At 35.3% G+C, this 24,828-nt stretch overlaps 1 protein-coding gene across 1 annotated transcript in view; it reads right to left on the reverse strand.

Moving 5' to 3' along the window:
* Positions 1-2,360: 2,360 nt before the first annotated feature.
* The window catches only part of LOC149779218 (E3 ubiquitin-protein ligase LRSAM1-like), an 86,051-nt gene continuing 63,583 nt past the window's right edge, over positions 2,361-24,828 (reverse strand). The window contains exons 16-23 of the mRNA XM_089939786.1: positions 24,380-24,470; positions 21,238-21,393; positions 15,879-15,974; positions 14,744-14,842; positions 14,175-14,306; positions 11,063-11,167; positions 9,322-9,435; positions 2,361-8,761 (exon numbers count right to left, since the gene is read on the reverse strand). Of these exons, the coding sequence (XP_089795912.1) occupies positions 8,621-8,761; positions 9,322-9,435; positions 11,063-11,167; positions 14,175-14,306; positions 14,744-14,842; positions 15,879-15,974; positions 21,238-21,393; positions 24,380-24,470 (934 nt within the window). The 3' untranslated portion in view covers positions 2,361-8,620. The remainder of the gene's footprint in view (positions 8,762-9,321; positions 9,436-11,062; positions 11,168-14,174; positions 14,307-14,743; positions 14,843-15,878; positions 15,975-21,237; positions 21,394-24,379; positions 24,471-24,828) is intronic.

A 24,828-nucleotide genomic window follows, 5' to 3' on the forward strand; every position in this document is an offset into this window, starting at 1 on the left:
ATTTTGGATGGGTTGCACTTAGAGTAGTAAAGAAGTGTGTTGATTACACTTGCTTGAAGGTTGCCAAATTGTAACCACACCATAGGATACTTAATTGGATCGAATTATGTAACAATCCAGGAATGAAGACTATAATTTAACACTCCTGCTTCTGAACCTGAACCATTTGGATTCAGTATTACTCAATTCTCTTCTGAATGCAAAACTGTTTGGCTTCTGGGGAAAACCCTCGGGGATATGTTTTGGGCATTCTTATGTGAATTTATCTCGTGCAATATCAAAAGCTCTACTTAAGGTTCTTCCATTTTGTCAAGTTATTTTGTTACAATTTCTTTTCCTTTTTCTCTTTCAACCAAATAAATTACTGCATGGGTTCTAAACTTAGACAGGATGACTTATGGCTAAATATCAATGACCTTGACCTCCATCTTCCCTGATTGTGGCCTCATTTAAAAAATAAAAAAGTTATTCAAGGACTCTTAAAGATTATACTGATAATACATCTGAACAATATCCAAGTTATAGATACTGTATGTCAGAATTGAGTTGGGTTTGATTTATGGGCCCGATTATTGCTCCATACAGGGTGTCCATGTGCACCTGTACTGAAATTATCTGACCAATGAAATAAAAATCAATGACGACTGACTAAGAGTTTTATTACATTGCAAATAAATTAGATTACTTTTCAAACATCTCATCCCTTAGCAACTTTAATTTTCGACTTTGACACGATGATAACAGAATTTCAATTTATGACCTAGATACCATGATGGCAATGTTAGTTTAAGACCTAGACACAATGACAATTTGAGACATAGACATCATTATGACAGAATTTCTGTTTTAGACTTAGACACCATGATTGAATGTATCCCTGAGTTTTGCTTTATCAGGAAGTTAACTGACGTGTTACTTGATCGACGAGTAAATTGGCATATTGCTTAGTTAAGTGCACTCGAACATATGCCCTAATGCTGTAGTGAGTAATGTGAATACCTAACCAATTATGCTAGACCATGCCAATTTTAATTCTAACCGGGTCCTAACAAAGCAAGCAACTATCCAAAAATGAACGAAAAATCTCAAAGAAACCTTTGTAAATGCATTGTATAATTCAATGATGACAAGATCATAGCATTTTTCCCACCATTTTCACCTACTCATTTCCTGACAATGTTTTAAAATATGTCAATTTACTTAACTGTTTAAAAAAATAACTGTTGATAAGCATTCCATGTAGGCTTTGTGTTGCATTGGTATTTATTTAAATGGTAGTTCATTATAATTGAGGTACAGTATAAATATGAACTTTCAACTAAACTCTTGTGTCCTAAAAGTTACGATTTATAAAGGACTTGTCCAGTGTAAGGGATCATATCTGATCCCCTAGGGCTACATAAATAAGTTATCATTTCATATGTAGAAACTTAATATTGCTTTTTAGTCAGCGTACTTTAGATTGTTTATTGTTGAGGTGAGAATTCTTGACAATAACATTTGCTGATAATTACCATTCAATAACAATGCCATGTACTAATACTGAATAGTAGTAGTTGAACAGCATACATTCTGATGTATTAACACCCAATGAACCCGAAAGATTAGGGTAAATACAGCTGCTGCAATGATCAGTAGAACTGTATACACTGATCTACTGACACCATGAATCAGCAGATCAGTATACACTGACCTACTGACACCATGAATGAGCAGATCAGGGTCAATACAACCAATGCAATGATCAGTAGAACTATACACTGACCTACTGACACCATGACTCAGCAGATCAGGGTCAATACAACCAATGCAATGATCAGTAGAACTGTATACACTAACCTACTAGCACCATAAATCAGCAGATCAGGGTCAATACAGCTGCTGCAATGATCAGTAGAACTGTATACACTGACACCATGACTCAGCAGATCAGGGTCAATACAACCAATGCAATGATCAGTAGAACTGTATACACTAACCTACTGGCACCATAAATCAGCAGATCAGGGTCAATACAGCTGCCACTGCGATGATGAGTAGAACAGCATCTGACAACAGATTACATCCTAGCAAACAAGGTTCTAGCTACATTTTATGCAGTTTGTGTGTACAAGTGAAAAAAAGCAAATATGAAATTAAAAAGAACAAAATGAATTTAAATAAAATTGTGTTTTGTTAATATATTATTATCATTCCTCATCCTCATTCCTAAATATGTGTGCACTTTCATTTCACAAAAAGATGAACCTAATTGCTTATACTTGTATCTATAAACAATGAAAAATGCCTCTAAAAGACCTGGGAAATATGATTTACTGAATAATTTACTGATTGTGTAGATAAAGAACAAGTCAAACTAATTCACAGATAGAAAAATTTATAAGGTGATACAATTTGAAATAAAATTTCCAACAATACACAAGGCAATAAACGAATTATGATGCAATACAGATAAATATATTTAAAGTATCACGTAAATAACAGAAAAAAATTAAACATTTATTTCATAATTGCATTCTACACTAGAATAATAAATGGCTGAACTCGCATATCAGTCTTGTATGTTGCTAGATCACATTCATGGGTGTGTAATTTCTAGACTGGTTCTTTATTTAAAATGGTTCTGCCAATTAGTGAAACTCTGGAAATGGAAATCTAAAGGCAAAAATGTACCATCGAAAGAAGCTGATGGTAAGTTCCTTCAATCATGTAACAAACACTTGTTAGACAAGTCTTTATTACAGACTTAATCCAAACCATGAAGATTGCACTACACATAAAAATAACTGGTTTGTAGAAATACAAGAAGCCATGGAAGTCCTGATTCCAGCTGTAAAGCCTTTTATTGCACTGTTATGCATCAATGAAGTAGAAGTCCATGTCCTCATCTCTGGCAAGTAAAATGAGAGATAGAGAGACAAGATTAAAGGAAAACATAACAACAACAACAATTAAAATGGTAAATCATAACAGAGCTCTAGATAATAATGTTCATTTTTATGGGTATCAGTTTTCGTGGTTTATTGAAATTACATTGTTGGTACTTATATTCTGGGATTTGTGAAGTACTATTTTATTTACACTAGACATATTATTGTATCTTTAAATTTGTAGTAACAATAAAACCCACAAAAATGGGTGAATTCATGGTATCTTTATTACTGGTTAATAACTAATTATGTAATTTTTTAAAGTCTGGTGTGTTTTTGTTTTTAATACTGTGAAATACAAACTTCAAATACCAGGCTAAATCTCAATCACTGAGGCATTAATCATAATGCCTTTTGGAACGTATAAAGTGGCTCAGTGATCAAGATTGATTCAAGTTGTGCTCAGTTATATAGCTCTATATAAGCCTTATCAAACACTAACATTTTAAAACATGCATGGGACATCTGAAAATTATTTCCACAGCAAGATTTACATTGATCAAATGCACCAGCATTAAACACTGACTATGCTTATGGAATGGAATGAGTAATATACCAACAACATAAGACCAAATGCTTCAAATTTGTTCAGAAAAATTCTAATGCATTCCTTTATGAGTTTTAGTCAATCTGATCACATAAAATATGCCAATATTCTGGTTACCTAGAGCTCTGGATATCATACTGGGAAGAAACTTTACAAAAGAGAGAAAGATGATTGCAAATATACATGTATGTATACACACATAAAGACCTTGCAAATGTGAAATTCAGAAATCTTCCAGAAAAGCGTCTTCAACATGTATAATATATATAATGAAACACATTAAACCTACTACCTTTTATGAAACTGCTACTGTAAAAATGATTTTAGAATGTCATAACTGAATAAAAATTATACCATCATTCCTAATGCAAACCTATTAATCAGTACAATATGAAATTGTGAGAAACTCGTACACAAAAATCCTCCCTTTGTTACATTCTTAATGAGGTGGAAACTGATTACATGACGTTTTTCATAATTATGTCAAATTTTGACATAAAAATGTTTTTTAAAAATGTTTAATAAACCATGGATACAAAAAATAAATAAAAAAATGCTCAAAAAATAAAAATATTGGTTCATAATATAAAAAAGCAAAATGAAACTAATCAGTTTCAAAATGATTTCAATTTTCCATGGTAAGTTTATGGTAGATAACAAATACAGCAAATATATGAGAATCAAAAAGGCATAAATATTCCACAATCATTTTAAAATGTGTAGCATAATATAAACAAAGGATAATAATCAAACATGGAAACGTTATACAAAAAACTTTTTACAGGAATGCTACAACAAATGTCATGGTAAATACTAATATTAAAGGTTATCATCAAATGATTATAAAGGAATTCAAGCAGACACTAAACATTTGTGAAAAATTAATACATTATATTACAAAATAATATGATCATAATGAATTTGCTGAAAAATTCAGTCTGATTAAGCCTTTTATCTTCAAAATTTCGGCTTTCTAAGAATGATTTAATGCTGCTGTTGTTTAAGGTAAAGATCTGACAGCCTACAAGACAGGTTAAAATCTGACAGCATACATGACAGGTCAAGCTCTGACAACTACATCTTAGGTCTAAATCTGACAGACATCTTAGGTCTAAATCTGACATACTACATCTTAGGTCTAAATCTGACAAACTACATCCTAGGTCTAAATATGACATACTACATCTTATGTCTAAATCTGACAACTACATCTTGGGTCTAAATCTGACAACTACATCTTAGGTCTAAATCTGACAGTCTGAGACTAAATCTGAGGTCTAAATCTGATAGACTACATCTTAGATCTAAATCTGACAGAATACATCTTAGGTCTAAATCTGACAGACTATATCTTAGGTCTAAATATGACAGTCTGAGACTAAATCTTGGTCTAAATCTGACAGAATACATCTTAGGTCTAAATCTGACAGACTAGATCTTAGATCTAAATCTGACAAACTACATTTTAGGTCTAAATCTGACAGACTACATCTTAGGTCTAAATCTGACAGTAGATCTTAGATCTAAATCTGACAGAATACAACTTAGGTCTAAATCTTACAGACTACATCTTAGGTCTAAATCTGACAGACTACATATTAGATTTAAATCTGACAAACTACATCTTAGGTCTAAATCTGACAGACTACATCTTAGGTCTAAATCTGACAGACTAGATCTTAGATCTAAATCTGACAGAATACATCTTAGGTCTAAATCTGACAGACTACATATTAGATTTAAATCTGATAGACTACATCTTAGCTCTAAATCTGACAGAGTACATCTTAGGTCTAAATCTGACAGACTACATCTTAGATCTAAATCTGACAGTCTGGCAGCTTAGACATAAATCTGATGACAGCTTGGATCTAAATCTGACAGATGACAGCTTAGGTCTAAACGTGACAGACTATGTCTTATGTCTAAATCTGACAGGTCAAGCTCTGACAACCTATATCATAGGTCTAAATTTTGATTATTAAATTATCTGAATTATACCCATAATTTATAAAACTACATCTCCTGTCAGATTCTTACATTTCAGTCTGAATCACCCGTCTGATTTTTTCTTTATTTAAGAGAAAGTGCTGAGCGAATTTTGTGATATCAGGTACACTAAAACGTTATGATTTTCCAGTATTTATTTTGTGTTTATTCAACTCACTTAGAAAATGCATAGGGCACCATAACGGAGTAGAAAATAAACTGTGCGATACCTTCAATAAAAGTCTAAACAAAATATTGTATCAGTGTTTCAGCCAAAAAAAAGCAATCCCAACATTTATCACTGGTGGGAAAAATATATTCATCAAAGGAAATTATGTTAAAAAATGGTTCTTCAAGGAGTTTTTTCACATAAGAATTTTCATCATTTTTTATCCATTGACTTTGTATATAGATTGTATGTAGAATATTGAGAAAATACATTTAGCACCATAAGGGAGTAGAACATAGACTGTGTTATATCTTCAATAAAAGTCTTTAAAAAAGTATTTGATCTGTATTTCAGCCAAATAAAGCAATCCCAATGTATATCACTGCTGAAAGATAACCATTCATCACATGTTAAGAAATTATTCTCAAGGAATTAGTTTTTTTTTTATACAGTAGAAGACTTTTCATCTGGTTTTACAGTAAGATGTTAGATTAAAAAAGTCAGATGCTTTTAGTTGAATATACTATTCTAATAATTCAATGTATGACAGCCAACCATTCAACTGTAAGGGACCTTTATGGACCCACAGATTGAGGCCAAACTATCGGGGTTCCTTGAACCCATAAAAGCCTGGGGGAGATGGCACCATTTCCTTCCCCAGGAACAACTAGCAGGCTGCGATGCAATCAGAAAAAAGTGGCACATGCACAGTTGTTCACATGCCACTATAATTAAACTCAACAACAACAATGTATGACTGGGATTTCTAATTTGTTTTTCTCAGACTTCTCTATTTACATTTGTGAACTGTATGCACTAAATGGTCACATGAATGACATGTGAATTTCTTGACTAAAAATAGCTCAAGCTGTTAAATAATCCAAAATTATGTTTAACAGCATTTTATTGAGTACCATATTCCTAAATGTACTAGGAAAAGCGCTTACAAAAATAAAAATAAAAAAATTAATTAAACAATTCCAAGTTGATGTTATTGGTCTCATATCAATGGTATCATAGTTAACTTTCTTTAAAATGTCTGTCATCAGCTTAGTCTCTGTTTGTATTTTGATTCTGAGAGAGATAGAGAGAGAGAGAGAGAGAGAGAGAGAGAGAGAGAGAGAGCAAAAACTTTATGAGCTTTTATTATGTATTACAGTTCACTGGTTTACCAGCACCCTGGTACTGCCGTCTCGTCAATAAATAACATGTTTAATGTTTTGTATTCCAATACTCAGATGACTCTTCCCCCTCCCACGTTTGCGGAATTGACTGACTGTATTACACTGTCAACAGCATTAACTGAGAATAGAGAATGCTAGTTAAGAATGAAAGTCACCATTATTGGATCACTATTGCTGGATGGAAAATTTTCATACACCATACAGACAGAGCTAATTTGCACATGTTCTTATACCATGCAAATGTCATGGCTTACGTTAATTGGACAGTTCTGCTTTGGTTTGCACTGTAAACATTTCTTATTCTGCTCTTTTTGAACTGAACAAGTTCCTTGTCCAATGTAAAATTTTCATAAATATTGTACATTCCATAGAGTATTATGTGTGGTATCCAATGCTTCCATCACTGGTACCCTACTAAATTAAATATCAGTAGTTTAGTTCTTTATTCACAAAGCTTCTGAACTAGAGTTCACACTCAAACTGACTTTGTTATTAGTTATACAGTTGCTATATTATTAAAAAATAAAAAAGGCATACATAACAGAGAGGTACATCTTTATATATGTCCACATGGAAATCTCAGGTACTTTGACTTGTTTATTTGTTGCAAGCTATCCAAATCAGAGTGGAAGTGTGCACTCAAGCTGTGAAGTTCAGTGAATACATGCCACATGTCCTATATTACTATGACCATGCAATCATGCCAAGGATTAAATAATACCTCATAACTTCAGATGACTAAAAAGTACAGATGACAGACTGGATCAATTTTCTATACTGCTGAACAGTTTAACATGAGAGAACCTCATATGTATTTGTACCCATTTAGCTAGGAGTATAACAAGAGAGAACCTTGTTTATGTGTACAAATTTAGTTAGCATTGTAACAGGAGAGAACCTCATATGTATTTGTACACATTTAGGTAAAGTGTATTTATAATAATTTATGCAGAAGTTATATCCATGTTACTTTTCAACATAGGAACTTTTCTCAGCATTTATTATAATCACCACAACGTTACATGTTTTCAACATCTGTATGAAAATCAATGGTCTTAAGTCACTGACAAGAAATCCAGCTCTTAAACTGATACAGTACTGTAACTTCTGTAACTTTGTTGTTGTTGTTGTTGTTGTGGGGTTTAACGCCATTATTCAGCACACGATAGGCTATATATGGCGGCCAGTATTAATGGTGGAGGAAGAAGCCGGGAAAACCCCGGAAAGAACCACCAACCCACGAGAAGCTACTGGCAAGCTTTCTCACATACCCACATTGGCTGTCTGTAACTTTGTAAGAACAATAAATATTGTTTTTCTTCTCCTACGTTAAGTCCCAGGGGACTCACACTGTAATTACAGAACTTCAATAATGAGACAAGGGGGCCCACATGTAATTATTTATAGAAAAATCTTTCTGATATAAAATTTGCCAAAAAACTGTTTAAAGGAGGTAGGGAGGTGGGGACTTTCGGGGTAGGGAGGAATGTGGTTATCAACAAGCAAAGGTTTATCATTGGAAAATTATCAAACACAATTAACTTATAATGGCTGTGCAACACTAGGTTGCATGAAAATCACATAAAATCTGCATGTAATACATCTGTTTACTTTGGTAAATCTTCCCTATATTTAGAAAATCCCCCACCCCACAAATATGTCAAATGAAGTATCTAATTAAATTTCTTTTATCGAATAAACCTTGTCAAAATAGCACGAACGATTAGATGTACATATGAGATGAAAAGAATTAAAGGATTCCATTGATGTACATGTATATTGCTCTTAAGCTACACAGAAATTACATCCCTGTTTGTACAGGTGGTGCAATCAGCTTGATGCACTGAACAATTTCGGAACGACAGAGTGGGCACAGCTGCACCTGGTGGGAACAGTCAACACAGCAACAGACATGGCCACAAGTCAGAAATATTACGGCAGACTGAAAAGTAAATATTTTTTCACAAAGATAAGAAGTAGATGATATTAAAGAGTTATTGTTACTCCTGTATACATCATGCTATCAATATTCTACAATATGGTTTAAATTTCTGTTTTACCTTTTGTTCGTGTGGTAACTTTCAAACGTATAATAATGGACGTAAATTTATGTGTTGAATTTGCCTGAGAATTGGCTTTCAAACAGAATTATAATGGGATGAAAATTTATGTTACTTTTTTTCTCCATAGGAATAACCTCAAAAAGTGATATGACTGAATACTGATGCAAATTCAGTGAACTTAACTTTCCAACAAACAATGTCTAATTACAATGAGATATTTCCACTTTAAAATATGTCAACCCTCCCCCAAAAAAACTGCTCTGAGTGTGTGTTAGTGTATGTCACTTAAGAAATGAATACAGATTAATCTGAAAGACAAAACACTGAACAGATCCAAACCCACTCAAAAATTATTGGCAAACTTTTTTATTGCATTTATTTTCAACTAATTTTCTTAGATGCATTTATTTTCAAAAATGATATAAAAAGCTAAATTTACTGGGTTATCCAAGCAGATAGAACACTCTGAGTTAATTCCCCTTGCAAGAATTGAAGTTTGTCGTGTAGGAGACTCTTCCACAGGTGGGGCTGACGGTTCAAGTCTGTTGGCTGGCTGAAAATCAGATAAATTGTACACTTAAAAATGAGCACTGATGAATCATTCATATTTGTAATCAATTGAAAAATGAGATAAGAAACTTCCCTGTCAGCGTCTATAATTTATTTAGCAAGAAAACAATTTAAGATTAGATCAAGAGAGTAGACAGCTGTATCATCTGATGTAGTTGCAAACATATATGAATATGGATATCAAAGAAATTGCTGTGGAGGTTTCTGCCAAATGGATGGAACAAAAATGATTTCCCTATGACTGAAATGGCACAGGCCACCTTAATCCTATTTTTTATATTATAGTTTTAATTATCTAAACCTGTTACTGGAATTATTATTTAAGTATTTGTCCCAAATGGCACATATTTAATTTGCACAGGACAATTTGTAGCAATCAACTAAAATGTGACAGTTTTCAACACAAATAAGAGAACTTTTAAATCTCAACACTTCTGGAGTTATTAAAGTTTAAAGTTACTACATATATACAGCAAATTCTGTAGTACAAATTATGGGACATAGCTAAGTTTTGAACCCACATGTTTACCTGTGTTATGTAATACATGTGGTGTGTAATACCATACAGTCACATGCACAAGTCAACAGATGGTGGCCTGTCTTCAGTTAATATACTAAGGGCTAGGAGGTGCCAAGTAACGATGACTGACATGGTGGCCTGTCTACTGCTAATACATACAGTAGGTATTAAATATGAATGACTGACATACCTGACTATTGCTAGTACATAAAGGAACAGAATGTGCCAAGTAAGGATGGTATAGTGGCCTGTCTACTGCTAATACATACAGTAGGTATTAAATATGAATGACTGACATACCTGACTATTGCTAGTACATAAAGGAACAGAATGTGTCAAGTAAGGATGGTATAGTGGCCTGACTATTGCTAATATATAAAAGAACAGAGGTGCTAGGTATGAATGACTGACATGGTGGCCTGGCTATGCTAATAAATACAGGGATGGGAGTTGCCAAGTAAGGATGATTGGCATGGCAGCATGGCTATTGCTAATACATACAAGGATAGGAGGTGGGTGACCTGGCTATTGTTAATACTTACAAGGATAGGAGGTGGGTGACCTGGCTATTGTTAATACTTACAAGGATAGGAGGTGCTGATTAAGGATGATTGACATGGTAGAATTATTAATGATTGATGCCAAGCAAAACCATGACCTCAATTTACTGCAAATGACTGTCCAATTACTTGAACTATTCAGAATTTAAATTGATAAGGGGTTCTTTAATGTGCCTTGTAGGTAAATAAACAGGAGCTCAGTTTCACTATATGTAGTAGCCACAATTAGACTCATGCAAAATTCCAAATATTCGCAATTTAACCTTGAACATTTTTTAATCTACCCAGAAAAATGTACCCATTTCCTCATTACTACCAAACCACAGACTTGTCTAGGTTAACACCCCTTATCAAATTTTTCCAATATTATACACATTTTACAACACCTATTGATGTAAGAAGAATGTCATTCCATAATACAGAGTAAAATAATAATGTCCAATACATCTAAAACCATACTCCAAAAACATGATTAATATTGATTTTCAGTTCGACTGAATAAAATCTTTTTTTGTGTCATAAAAGCCTACCTCTTCTTTATCTGAAGGCAATAATTTTGGTGGAGGGTGCTGCTCATTGTATCTGTCAACATGCTGTAGAATTTTTGTCCTTATTCCAAACTCATGGATTCCCATCTGAAAAGGGACATGTCAATATATAATAATAATAGCAATAACTGAGAAATTCATTGAACTCTACTGAAATACTGCTTTTGCATTCTAACAATATTATTTCAATTATGCTTATCATTTGAAGATCTTGTTTATTGAACATCAACACTTCCTGTTCCATGTTATTTGTGAAAAGATGCATACATGAACCCTTATTTAAAGTAACGTCTGACTTTCCCAGCCTGTATTAGATATTTGAACAGTTATTCAGGTTGGAGGTCAGCAAGCATCCACTAAAAAACAATTTGCTGAAACTATGTGGTAGTGGCATGGATAGTCCCTCTACCCAAGGGCCAACAAAATTATGCAAGGTTGTAGGCAACTCTACCTGCCTGAACTCGATATATTTATCTTCTCAGACATGACAATGACAACAACTTTAATAAGCCAACAAATATGCCAATATTTAGCATAATGAACAGATCCTAATGTCAGTGAAGCATTACTTAGTCACATGATTGCATCTAATGTCCAGCAAAATGTAGGCAATGAGATTTGGAACATGTGCCAAGGCAAAGTGAGATAGCAGATTTTAAGTAATTTATGTTTCTCCAAGAATATTTACCCAATCACATTAACATTAGGGATATGTAAGTCTACCACTTTCAAAATCCAGCCCTGCTAAAAAGATGTGTCTTTTTCTATTTCATATAGACAAAGGACAATAACTCATCATTATGTCCGCTTGCCACCGCCAGGAGTTACTAGTTTTTTAAGATGAGTGATATGTGGACAATGGATACTGACATGGCAGGGTGGTTAGGAGGGTTTTAAGTAATGTTATCACTTAAGTATTCTTGGAGAAACATAACTTACTTATATAATTTGCTTTCTCCTTTAAATACATCCATTGATCACAGTAATATTAGAAGAATAGGTAATACGAGGAAATGCTGAGCATCCAACCTATGCATCAGGTATCTTTCAAGGGGAAATATGGTTTGATTACCCAAGTGAATGATAACCTGTTCTCCTAAGTGATAAGCAATTGTGACCTCTATATACATTTAAAAACATCAAAATCTTCCTACATACAAAATTTCACTGGCAAATCCAGCAAAGCTAATAGGCTGTGTTGGCTCTTAATTGGGTCTTGTGGTCATATAGGCTGCCAACACAGGACCCAACAGATCCAGAGTCTGACACTTCATGACAACCTACTACTTAGGTCAGTAAGTCACCCCCACACCTGTGATGATATTGATTGGTGGTTTAGGTGCTGATATTGCCTATTCATTAAAACCTGCAAAAATCTGCATCTAATCTTGTCTGCAATCATCTGTGTGCATTTTACACACTTACTGGTATTTCTCACAGCTGTGGAGCTACCCTACATTATATTTCCGGATAAAATCCTATTTTTGCCAACTTGTAAATCCATGTGGAATAGCACAATCCAATGTCCTGTGGCCATTTTGAATTTTGTGCTGTTAACAAATACCAGTAGCGTCTAAAGTGTATGCAGGTGTGTTCTGGAAAGATTTGCCTGCAGCAAAACTGCACATTTTAATGCACAGGTGACATCAGACCCAAATATTGTCCATCAGTATAAACACAGATTTGGGGAATTGCTTTATTGGACTAATTCTACTTTGGATCGGATCAAAACATTCTAACACAAGTCATACAGAGATCACTCTAATATCATGAGCTGAAATCTTCATGAGGTGACTCTTGGGCTTATGATACTTCAGAGCAGGCAGAAGACAGGGACTGAGGAGTGATATTATGCTTTCTAGCTTTCATTGGAATAAAAAATCTATCTGTGCATTCTCTGACTTCCCCTCATGAGTACCAAGTAGTATTTGAGAGCATGTCTTGCATAGCCGCTGCTCATGACTTGTCTATGGAGGATAGCAAGAGTAAGACAACTCTTTGATTGCTGACTGGTGGTAATTGGTTTTTTGGCTACAAAGTCCGGTTGCATCAAGAGGACAACCAAGCCATATGATTTGAACAGAAGATAATTCAGATCAATTGAAAGGGCATGTAATTTGCCCACCCTGCATGCTGAGTCAAATGCTATTAGGAAACGTGTTTTCTATGATAGTAGCTTCGATAAAGTGTGAGTTAAAGGCTCAAATTTTCCTATTCAAGTTGATTCATGTTTATAAAACTTCTTGTGGTGAAAACCCTATGTTGATATGACTATACATAAAGGAGGAGTAATGATACAATTTTCAAAACGGGTGCTGTGGTGGTCAAATTGGATGTTTGAACTGCATTTTCATTTAGAACCAACTAGACCTTGTGGTGGATGTGTGTATATAATTTCATGTCAATCTCCCAAGTAAAAAATAGCTTTAACAAACTTGTGCTAATGGACTGATGAGCATGGACATTGAATTAGAGATATCAGATGATGTATGATGAATAACAGACTACAGAAAACATCGAATTAGAGATAACAGATGATGTATGATGAATAACAGACAACAGAAAACATCAAATTAGAGATATCAGATGATATATGATGAATAATGGACAACAGAAAACATCGAATTAGAGATATCAGATAATGTATGATAGATAACGGACAACAGAAAACAGGTCATTCCATTAGTGTTTCTGGTCTATGACCAGTGGAACTAGCAATATATCAAATAAAAATGCTGACTACCATTGCTGAGCAGCTAAATGAATTTCAACCTTGGATAAAAGTAAAGATCTTTAGCAGAAAACTGCAAACTTAATGGAAATTCCATTACAATCCTGCACCATCTTTGAAACTAACTAATTGTGGCAATTTGTTTCAATAATATTGACAAAAGGTTATCCTTTGAAACACGGCACTAATCTGCAAGGAATTTCCACTGTATGTTGTTCTTTGCTACAAATTATACTTCTAACCAAATTCAGATTTTATTTACTTGCCAAAAATAGCTGAAAAGGTTGGTAGTCATACTTTAATTAATTTTGGAAAAACATTTTGTCAAATGTACCATGTTCAAATAGATTTTTTTACTCTTACTTGTTTCAGATCTTCATCTGAAAGCTGTAACAATGTTTCAATGCTGATTCTGTTGTGGGCAAACAATGGGATGTAATCTGAGGCTCCTGACTGTTCTAATATCTTGACTACTGCTATCTCTAGTTGGTTTTCCTGGAACAATAATACAATCATAAGTACTTCTTTCATGATATGTATATGCATGTCATCATTTTCTCTTTTGTAATCTATGAATCAGATTATCGTTGGAAATGATTTCTTAAATAAAGTTTTACTGAAACTTCTTTTGTCAAAAAGGACAGTGAATTTATCAAGATGCATCCACTCACCAAACTTCATGATTCTCAGTAAGATCATATGTATATAACATGCCACAATGAGCCTCTTTTGTTGTAAGTGTGCAGCGGTAGCAGTGATGCATATTATCATCAATTTCATCATTACAACATGAACAATCCCAAGAAAATGAGCTACAAAGAAACATGTTCTGACAGCTGAGTTTTTCATGCAATATGGATATTACTTATGAATTTTGTTTACAGGATTAATCCCATACTACCCTATTTCTGTGTAAGAAATAGTCAGGCTACCTGATCTATTAATGTCTGTGGCTTTCTGTCCATGAGTCGCTGATACTGCACCAGCCAGTAGTCTATCTGACCATCCTCCCTCTGCTGTTCCATCTCTTGCTGTAAGGGAGATAACTTTTGTTACAGCACACATTACAGTAATAGTAAATATAATTAACAACATATTAATTCAGTTAAAAAATGTACAGTACTGTGATGAGTTACCAAAAGCACAATGAAGTTATCATAAGTATACCCCATCTATCATTAAGAGGTAGTCAAAAGTTTATCCCACCTACCATGATGAGGTTACTGCAAGAGTATCCTGCCTACTTTGATAAGGTTATAATAAATATGTCCAACCTACTGTGATATGGCTAAAAATAGTATTCAAATTATGAAATCTGTCATGTTTGTGACAGAGCTTTCAAGATACTATGCGGACATAGCCCCATTTCAAAGTTTATGAGAGAAAAAGTTCAGAGAAAATGTTGGATGCAAATTGCTTGCAAGCTACTGTTAAGAATCATGCTTTAAAATCAACTTTGTTCTTCTTGTAACCTCAGATATGTACCATATTACAATTTTACCAACAATCAAACAAAAGTGAACCTCAAAAAAGTAACTGAAATCCCCTACTTTTTGAACCATGCAACCAAATAGTTTTGTCAAGAACTGCAATGTTCAAATGCAGGATGAGATTAATAAATTTATCAAATACTTCTATTAAGATGTACAGAGATGAGATGATTAGCCTTGATGAGTCACTGTAACCAATTTTCAGCAACAGTTACTTACATCTGAGGTTACTATCCAGTGCTATTGTGAAGTTATGCAGCCGCTCTTATGATTCAAGACTTTAATATTTTCTGATATTATAATGAGTATTTTCTGTATTTGGACATTATCTGACTACAAGAGCTAGTAAAACACCAACTGTTGACAAATTTATTTTACTAAAACAAAATCTGATCTCTCAGTCAATCCCCCACATTTTCCCCATTACATTGCCCTCTTATCAGGAAGGTGAAGATACTTCGACAAATATTTTGAATTCAGCATGACCCTTGCTGGAGATCAAAAAATAAGGACAGTTTACAATTATATTTCTCAATAATTATTGCAAATTACATGGTTTGCCATCTAATATACAAACCAGTCTTTTCCTGAGCTCTTTCTGCCTTTTCTCTTGTTCATACAACAGGGAGGTAAGAATCTCTATCAGCTGAATGCGCTTTTCAGCCAAACGATTCTGAAAGAGATAATGCCGGTTCAAGAGATAATGTAGGTTCAAATGAAAATGGGGGCAGGTTCAAAATGAAAATGGGGGCTTCAATTAAAAATAATTAAAATTAGTCCTAGCAGTTAAACCAAAACTAGAGAGTTAATTAATCTATGTGACTACTAACAGATCAAACAAATCTGCTTATCAATACAGTCTGAAAAAACAAGAACACAAATGTCTTGGGACTTGGTTCCACTCTGTCGTTTGAGATAAGTGAAGTTGTCAGGCAATATGATAAACTCAAAATGGCTTACATATGGAGAATGTTTATTTGCAAACAATGATTCAGAGGGGGCCCACAATCCAATGGCTTTCTGGAATAATGGAAGGTGTGCCCCTCTCTCCTCATATCTGTAGAGACTGTGATTCCAGAGGTTCTACTTGCAAACGTATACCTAATGTGAGCCAAGTGAGGTTGCCCCATCTTTATGAGATGGAACCTCATATTTGTGCAGATTTTGTTTGTATGGTTCATGGACAAAGTCTCTGCCTCCATTTGGACAAAGAATCATTTGTAATGGGCACATAAACAGGTGATCTAGGATGATGAGGTCCACTTCCACATTAAGCAAACCCAGCAGGCAAAAATGTTTCTGGCATAAAGATTATCCTGCATGAGTACGGAAACCACCATTATACCAATTTTCAATGCATGTTCCTGAATGCTAACTCAATACCTAGATGAACAAACTGTTCAAATGGTATGAGGTTGGATTTGTCCTTGTTGACTAGGACACCAAGACTGAGAAGGAGAGTAACAAGGAATATCATGTCACGATATAATTTACCTGAATGTTGTTCAGGTAGTTTTATCCTGCTGATTTCGAGGTGGTCTGGACATGGGATATTAATCAGTCCAACAATCATGTGAAAACCCAAGCACTGACGATGAGTCCAAATGGAAGTGCCCTAGATGGGAAAATGGTTTCTTTGTAAGTGAATTGCAGGAACTTCAAGGAAGTCATGTGAATGGGTATATGAAGATATGCATCTTGTAAGTTCACAATAAATGCATAGTCTCACTTCCTAAAAGGTATTTAGAAAACTTTGTAACATTTCCATTATGAACTAAGGGACATGAATGCATCCATCAAGAGTGCTTAGGTCAGCGACAGGGTAAAGAGCTAAATTTGTCTTTGGAACGAGAAACAGCCTCAAACAAAAGCCTGCAGATTTTACACTACAAATGATTTCTACTGCCCTGAGGAGACTGTTGATTTCTTACTTCAGAGTGGTGTCTTTAAAGGAGCTGATGGGAACTTTTGCAGCTGAGGTAAAGCTGGAGAAATGAGAAACCACTTGTCAGGTCCATAGGTTGTTGTGGAAAATTGTGTCCCATCTGGCACTGAAGAATTGGAGTCTTCCCTGTACTGTGATCTGCAACAAGCGATGTATGAAGATGACGTAATTTGTATAGATAGGAAGGCTGTCATGGAGAAATGTTGATGAAAATGATCACCCTCTCTCTGCCTCTTGTCCGCTTCTGTTCTAGATAATTGTGGTTTCCACTGGTAAGACTGCTTTCCAGTTGCTTGTGTCCAAGGTGAGTCCTTGTACTTTTTTTAAAGTGATTTCTCCAAAACCCGCTTTTCTGCCGCTGAGACTGTGTGCTTGGAATCAGTCTCCTTGGTGGCTTCTTTGTTAACCTGTTCATTAACGAGATTTGATGATAAAGGTTGGCCTTATGGTTATCTTTAAGAAAGGTGTAATAAGCAAATAGCACAGCATCTCATTCCACCAGTCAGTAGCTGCTGTTGTAGCATTGGCCATTGTATATTGGACAACCCTGGAAACAGACTAACATGCATGACTGTGAATTCAGGGTGGGAAATGATAAACTGTGTTCTGCCTGTTGAAAAACTGCTGTAGATACCAGAACCAACATCAAGGCCACAGCCACAACATTCCCCAAAACTTCACGTCTCAGTTGACTGCTCAGGTATCCATACTGAAAACTGGACTGTGGGACTTATAGAACTGTTGACAAAACTTTGAGGGAAGGCATCTTTGGGTAAAAAAGAGTCAGTTGATGCTTGGGTCCTGTAAATGACAATGCAAGCAGCCCAAAAGGTTAGCATTCTGCCAGACTGTGGAAGTAATCTGAAAGAAGGTTCTTCCTTTTTGGTCAAAATCAACTTATGTCAGAACTTTAAATCAGAGAGTTGATAGAGGAAGAGGTGGACAGACAATAGCAGGAGGAAAACTTTCTCACCTGAAGCCCAGAAGGCTGAGTCTTCACATCATCAAGATCTAATGTATTAATGATGAGAAGGAGGGGGGAGGTTTGAGAAAAAGTTTGGGCAAAAGGCATTGATGTCAATGTCTCCTGTGTTGCCCGCAAAGAAGCTTAAAAAACAATGTCAAGGATGGTAGCTCACTAAGCTCACAGAATGTCCTGAGTTAGATAGGGTGACTTCCAAATAGTTGCTAAATAAAGGCTTCCTGTGAATAGCGTGAGAACAAAGTGAAGTGACATTACTTGGATACTGATGCACTAAGCAAGGCAAAGTTTCAAGCCAGTATGTTATGGAACTATGCAGGGTAAGACTGATCCATGAGAGTGCCTGTACAAATTGGGTTCAGCAAATTGGAAAAAATCATTCTGCTGATGGCTGATACTGAATGATCAATTGTGGTCATGAACCACTGCAATCAGAACCATGTGGCAAAGTCTTTTCATGACAGAACATGGCCATCTCAGCTGGCATGATGTTGTCCAGTTCATGAGGCTGGGATGGGGTAGGGGATATTTGATCCATGTAGCCATTCTATAAATTTGATATGTAAGATGCTAACTGAGACTGTTTGTTTTCTATCCCACTCCCCAGCAACTGAAATGGTGCTGAACTTGTGCGACAAATGGCCTATTGGTACTGCCAAAAAAGGTTTATCCTGCTGTGGCAGTGAAGGTGAAGTCAGAGCTCTCTGAGCATGATGGTTTATGATGTCTCATGGCTGATGTGGAGTATTATATCCTTCTGAAAGTCAATCTTCCACTAAAGTCAATCTACATGGATACTTACGGCTTGCTCATCCTCAACAACTACTTTTAACCCTTTAGTGCCCCAAGATTGGCAGCCCATTGATATTCAGACCTTGCAGAGCAGAACTGAAATATTGTAATAAATTTGATGTATGCGCATTTGGTTATAGCACCTCTTTTTTAAGGAATTCTTAAATTTTGTGTGATTACTTGTCTGATTATTGGAATTCGGTGCAATAGAGATATTCCTTTGCTCGAAATAATTAGCCAATTACTAGGAGCTAACGTCATGGAGTAAAGTGTTAGGTTCCTTGATGCCATGGTTCACTAGCAGCAGATTCAGGTCCAAACTGAAAGAGTGTCAATGGAATAATAAAGTCCCTACTAAAATACAGTGGCGTACATTTGTGGTGTGACTGCAATGGCAGTATTTACAGTACGAAACCGGCAACTTAAACAATGAAATCAATAAGAAGGGACTCGGCAGATACCGTTATGTCATCATGGTGGCAAATGTAGTGCAGTAACTGCTATACTGTTGGAAAGTGGCTGGAAACCATAGTTTGACTGGCCTAAGGTGGTATAGTTAAAATAGTTCCCTGTGTTAAGGGACAGTTTCATAGTTTCTATGGCAAGAACTGCTTGTGGTACGGAAACCCAATGAAGAGAGGCCATGCGGATGTGCAGTTGGTGGATATTTGGCAGTTTGTGAGATCTGTGGTATTGCATTAATCAGAGTAAAATTTATGTATAGAATGGATACGTCAGGCTTTCTAATTTATAACTGAAGTTGTATGGAAGTTTTTGGAAACTTGGGGTAAAATTATGACTTCTAGGGGGAATTGTGTCAGGGTTTGACACTGCTCAGTCAAGTAAAGACCCCTGGCTTGTAACAATATGTTGTTAGATTGGCAACCCAAGCAAACTACATGTTAGTCATGTGTTTCCAATATTTAAAGGTCTTGCATTTAGTCTTGCACAGGGTCTAATCTGTAAGACAAAATGGAAGAGACAATATTTACAGGTGTAGCCTGGCGCATGTCCCACATTATGAACTCACAGTATGTATGTGCTGAGTTAGCCACTATGATAATTTACCAGTAAATGTGCACAGGTTCCAGCCAATGCAGGTTGGAAACTGGACCATTGCCATTAATGCTTAGGAATTGGATGCTAAAATATCAATTCTAATACAAGTTATCTGTAAGAAAGGTGAATTAACTGCATATACAGGTAAAATCACTGAATCAATGCTTATAGTAACTACAACATGGATGCTATGACTAACTTGGAAATAGAAAACTTACCAATATTTATCCAACCACTGTGGAAACTATACAGTTATATAATTTAGTTTTCATAGCGAACACAATACCTACAGATAAAGTAGAACTACATCACTAAATTATTTTATTTACACTTATGAAGTTGATGCTAAAATATCAATTGTAAGACAGTGTTACCTGTAAGAAAGGCCAAATGATGGCCTGTACAGGTAAAATCAGTAAAGCATTGCATATATAAATGCATGGAAGCTTTGACTAGATTAGACTAGACAGAAACCTTGCTTGTATGTATCTGACTGTAGCAGAAATGTATACAGTAACATTATTCAAGTTTTCTATATCACACACCAGACCTGCACATATTTAAATACGGCTATAACAATGTTAGGGGAGACACTAGCGACCTGTGCTGGTATGTACCTAAGTGTGTGAGGATGCTACTAATAAGATTGAACTTTATCATCAAAGAAAGAAAGAAATATTGAAAATTATAGAAGGAGTATAAGTCACTTTAAAAAAAGACTTCTACAACGTGCTGGAAGTAGACAATTTCCATACTATTACTAGGTTGTAAGGCCTCTGACTGTAGAGCGTAAGTGACTGGGTTGTAAGGCCTCTGACTGTAGAGAGTATGTGACTTGGCATGAGCAGAAGTAGCAATTTAAGTATTCACAGCACATGGCACCAATCCCTGTATCAAGGGGAGATCACTCTAATGGTCAACTAGGTGGGCAGACAAGTTTAGGCTTTTTTTTGCTAAACATTTTTAGCCTGGGAGGGCTGGATTTGTATGGTAGTAGTAGTCCTCCTAGGTATTATGCTCAGGTATCATATATGAAGAAGAAAGTAGAGAGTGCTGCATTTAAAGTTTTGCATAAAATGCAATAAAAAATTCTGTGACAGACTGAGGAAGATTTTTAAAAAATTTTGTTCTTAAATTTAGAATATACTGTGTACATACAATCTCATCCTCAGTGCGGAGTTCTCTACGTTGGATCTCAATGGTCGTAAGCTGAACAAGCTCCTCCTCAATTAGACTGATTTGAGCCGTAATACGATGATGCTTTGCATCCTTCTGAAGCTGGAGTACTTCAAAGGCCTCTTTCTGCAGCTGATCCTACACATATCATTCAGGTGATAAAAAAGATTTGATTTTGAAAAACAAAAGACTAAAACTGAACATTCAATTTTTATCTCAATACAAAACATACAGCTGTATAATTTGGAAAATGTCATCAACAAACCATAGATTGACTATCAAGGGTACATTCAAGTTGATAAGGATCAATTTATTATTGCACTTAAAGTGCATTTAGAACTGCAGTGCAAAAGCACTTATGTCACTGAAGAGTCTACTCTTAAGAGGGGTTGAAGTGAAACATGCAGTCTACACTGAAGAAGGGTTGAAGTGAAACATGCAGTCTAAACTGAAGAGGGGTTGAAGTGAAACATGCAGTCTACAAGGGGTTAAAGTGAAACATGCAGTCTACATTGAAGAGGGGTTAAAGTGAAACATGCAGTCTACACTGAACAGGGGTTGAAGTGAAACAGGCTCTACATGGCCTCATTGTTCATGTGTTACTGTCAAGTGTTATGTCAAGTGTTACTGTCAAGTGTTATGTCAAGTGTTACTGTCAAGTGTTATGCCAAGTGTTATGTCAAGTGTTACTGTCAAGTGTTATGCCAAGTGTTATGCCAAGTGTTATGTCAAGTGTTACTGTCAAAGTGTTACTGTCAAGTAACTATACGTGATTTTCACTTCCTGTTCTCACTAAGAAGTGCATTAGACCTGATAAAAAAACACAAACAAAAAACTATAAACACTGTGCAGTGATATTGTGAATGAACTATACCTTGATAACTAACTCTATCAATTGACAGGAATAATAAAATGCGGCGAATCCTGAATATTAATTGTAGAAATTTGGAGCAAGTAGATCTTCACTGAAAAGACTTTGAACACTATAAACCACTGCTTTTCAAAATTATTATTAAAGGATTATGTACCCTGACCATAATGCATATAATGGCAAACATGACTGAGAATAACTATGTTTAATTAATAAATATATTACAATAATGTAACAATACTGACCCAAATTCACAGTATATCTCCATATAATATTTATATTTGATATCATTAAATATCTCAATATAATTTTCAAATACAATATCACAATATGTACCATTATGATTTTTATCTTAGTTCCCTTGCATGCACCCAAGTTATGTCATGAAAACTTATTAACAAAAATTAACAAATTCCTTATGTGCCAGTAGGAAAAAGCAAATCCCAAAGGTAATAAAGCAGCACAAACAAAATATAGTACAAAGAGTGCCAGATTGCAGTGGTGTGTTAGAAGGTGGAAAGATTTTAGTGGTTGTTTTCATTACAAAAAAGTCACTTTTACCAATTTATGTTAGCAGTGCCAGTAATGTGTTAGCAGTAAGTAATGTGTCAGCAATGCCATTAATTTGTCAGCCGAACTAGTAATTAGTCAGCAGAGCCAGTAATGCGACACCAGAGTCAGTAACATGTCAGCAGTAAGCAATGTGTCAGCAATGTCATTAATTTGTCAGCAGATCCAGTAATGTGACAGCAAAGCAAGTAATGTGTCAGCAAAGCCAGTAATGCGACAGCAGAGCCAGTAATGTGCAGCAAAGCCAGTAATGTGTCAGCAAAGCCAGCAATGTGTCAGCAAAGCCAGTAGTGTGCCAGCAAACCCACTAATGTGTCAACAAAGCCAGCAATGTGTCAGCAGAGCCAGTAAGGTGGCGCTCACCAGATAATATGTACTTTTGAGAGAGTGATGTATGTAAGGTAAAGTAGTTCGCATTTAAAACATGCACAATGGAGAGAATGTTGGCATACCTTTATGCTACATTAATGTAATGTGGATGATATTTCTTTTGGATATTGTACTTTTGGAAATTTTACATGATTTAAGCACACTGCTAACTAAAATGACTGCTCCCTTGTGTTAAAAAATCAGTCTGAATTAGTCTAAAGTACACTATACATAGCAGCTATTAAAATAGGGCAAATGAATTTTGCCAGACTAGACAATACAAGCTTCTGAAAGTGCAATGAATGAATTACCAAATATATAAAATGTAAAAAAAGTTATCGGCTCTTTTTTATACAACTGACCTCTGAAGTTCAGGAAGTGAAAATGACCAAGTAGAGCTAGCACTTTTTTGAAAGGTGCACATTTGAAGTAAGGCCAAGCTGTATACTCTATAACCCATAGTACACCCATCAATCATACACCAAAATAAAGGGAATTAAAGGTTCTTTGCATTATACCTAAGATATACAAGGTCTTTTTTAAATAGCCAGTATAACCAGTGAGGAAAGCCAGGGAAATGCTTTTTTCTTTAAAATCCTAATCCTATGCAAAATGCGAAACTGTATAGCGCCATCTAATGTATCAGCAGAGCCACTAATGTGTCAGCAAAGCCACTAATGTGGCAGCAAAACCAGTAATGTGGCAGCAAAGCCAGTAATGTGGCAGCAAAGCCAATTGTGTGCTAGCAAAGCCACTAATGTGTCAGCAAGGCCACTAATGTGGCAGCAAAACCAGTAATGTGGCAGCAAAGCCAGTAATGTGGCAGCAAAGCCAGTAGTGTGCCAGCAAAGCCAGTAATGTGTTAGCAAAGCCACTAGTGCGCCAGCAAAGCCACTAATGTGTCAGCAAAGCCAGTAATGTGTCAGCAGAGCCAGTAATGTGCCAATAAGGATAGTAATTAATGTGTCAGCAAAGCCAGTATTGTGTAAGCGAAATCAGTCATTAAAAATAGATATTGGCAATGGTAACACTACCATTAATGTTCGACAATCTTACACAAAAAAGCATTTTGCAAAATTTTGCTAAAATATAGACAAATATATTATTCTCCATGTCAACATGTCATATGAAGAGTTATGAATCCATGATGGCATCAAAATTGCCAACAGTTTATCTTGGATTTAGCTGTTGCACATTATTAGTATTTTACAAATCAGAAAGTGCATTACATTCATATGAGTATTAGAAATCAGAATCATTATTTTTCTTCTAGATTCTGAATGTGTTTCAGAATATGCACTCTATAGTACTCACCTCTATTGCAAGCTGTTCTGCAATGAATTCTTGGTCCTTCTTTTTATGGTGAAGAACAGTCTCTATCTGACTACTGGCTAACATCTCCTCCCTGGAAACAAAAATGTATCACTCCCTAATAATAACGGTGTTTGTGCCAGCATCGAAGTGTAAGTAAGGTAACCTTATACTGAGGTATGTCAAGAGGATTTGTTTAGAAAGCAAGAACATGTCGCAATCTCTGATGCCATGTCATTCACTTAACATAAAGTACTGATTTGTGATCTTGAAAATAAAGTCACGATCACCAAAGCCTAATTATTTCTTCAAGCTGATTCAAATGTACAATTCTGGACTTTTTTATATGATGAATCTTGCTTACAAGGTGGGAGTTTTCTTCTGATTTTGGAAGTGAATTAAATTTGGTACCCTTAGAATTGGGAAAATCTACATGCAATTAAGTTCATTTT

The sequence above is a fragment of the Sinohyriopsis cumingii genome, chromosome 17 (genome assembly GCF_028554795.1).
Source record: "Sinohyriopsis cumingii isolate HCF-2022 chromosome 17, ASM2855479v2, whole genome shotgun sequence".
Classification (NCBI taxonomy): Eukaryota; Metazoa; Mollusca; class Bivalvia; order Unionida; family Unionidae; genus Sinohyriopsis; species Sinohyriopsis cumingii.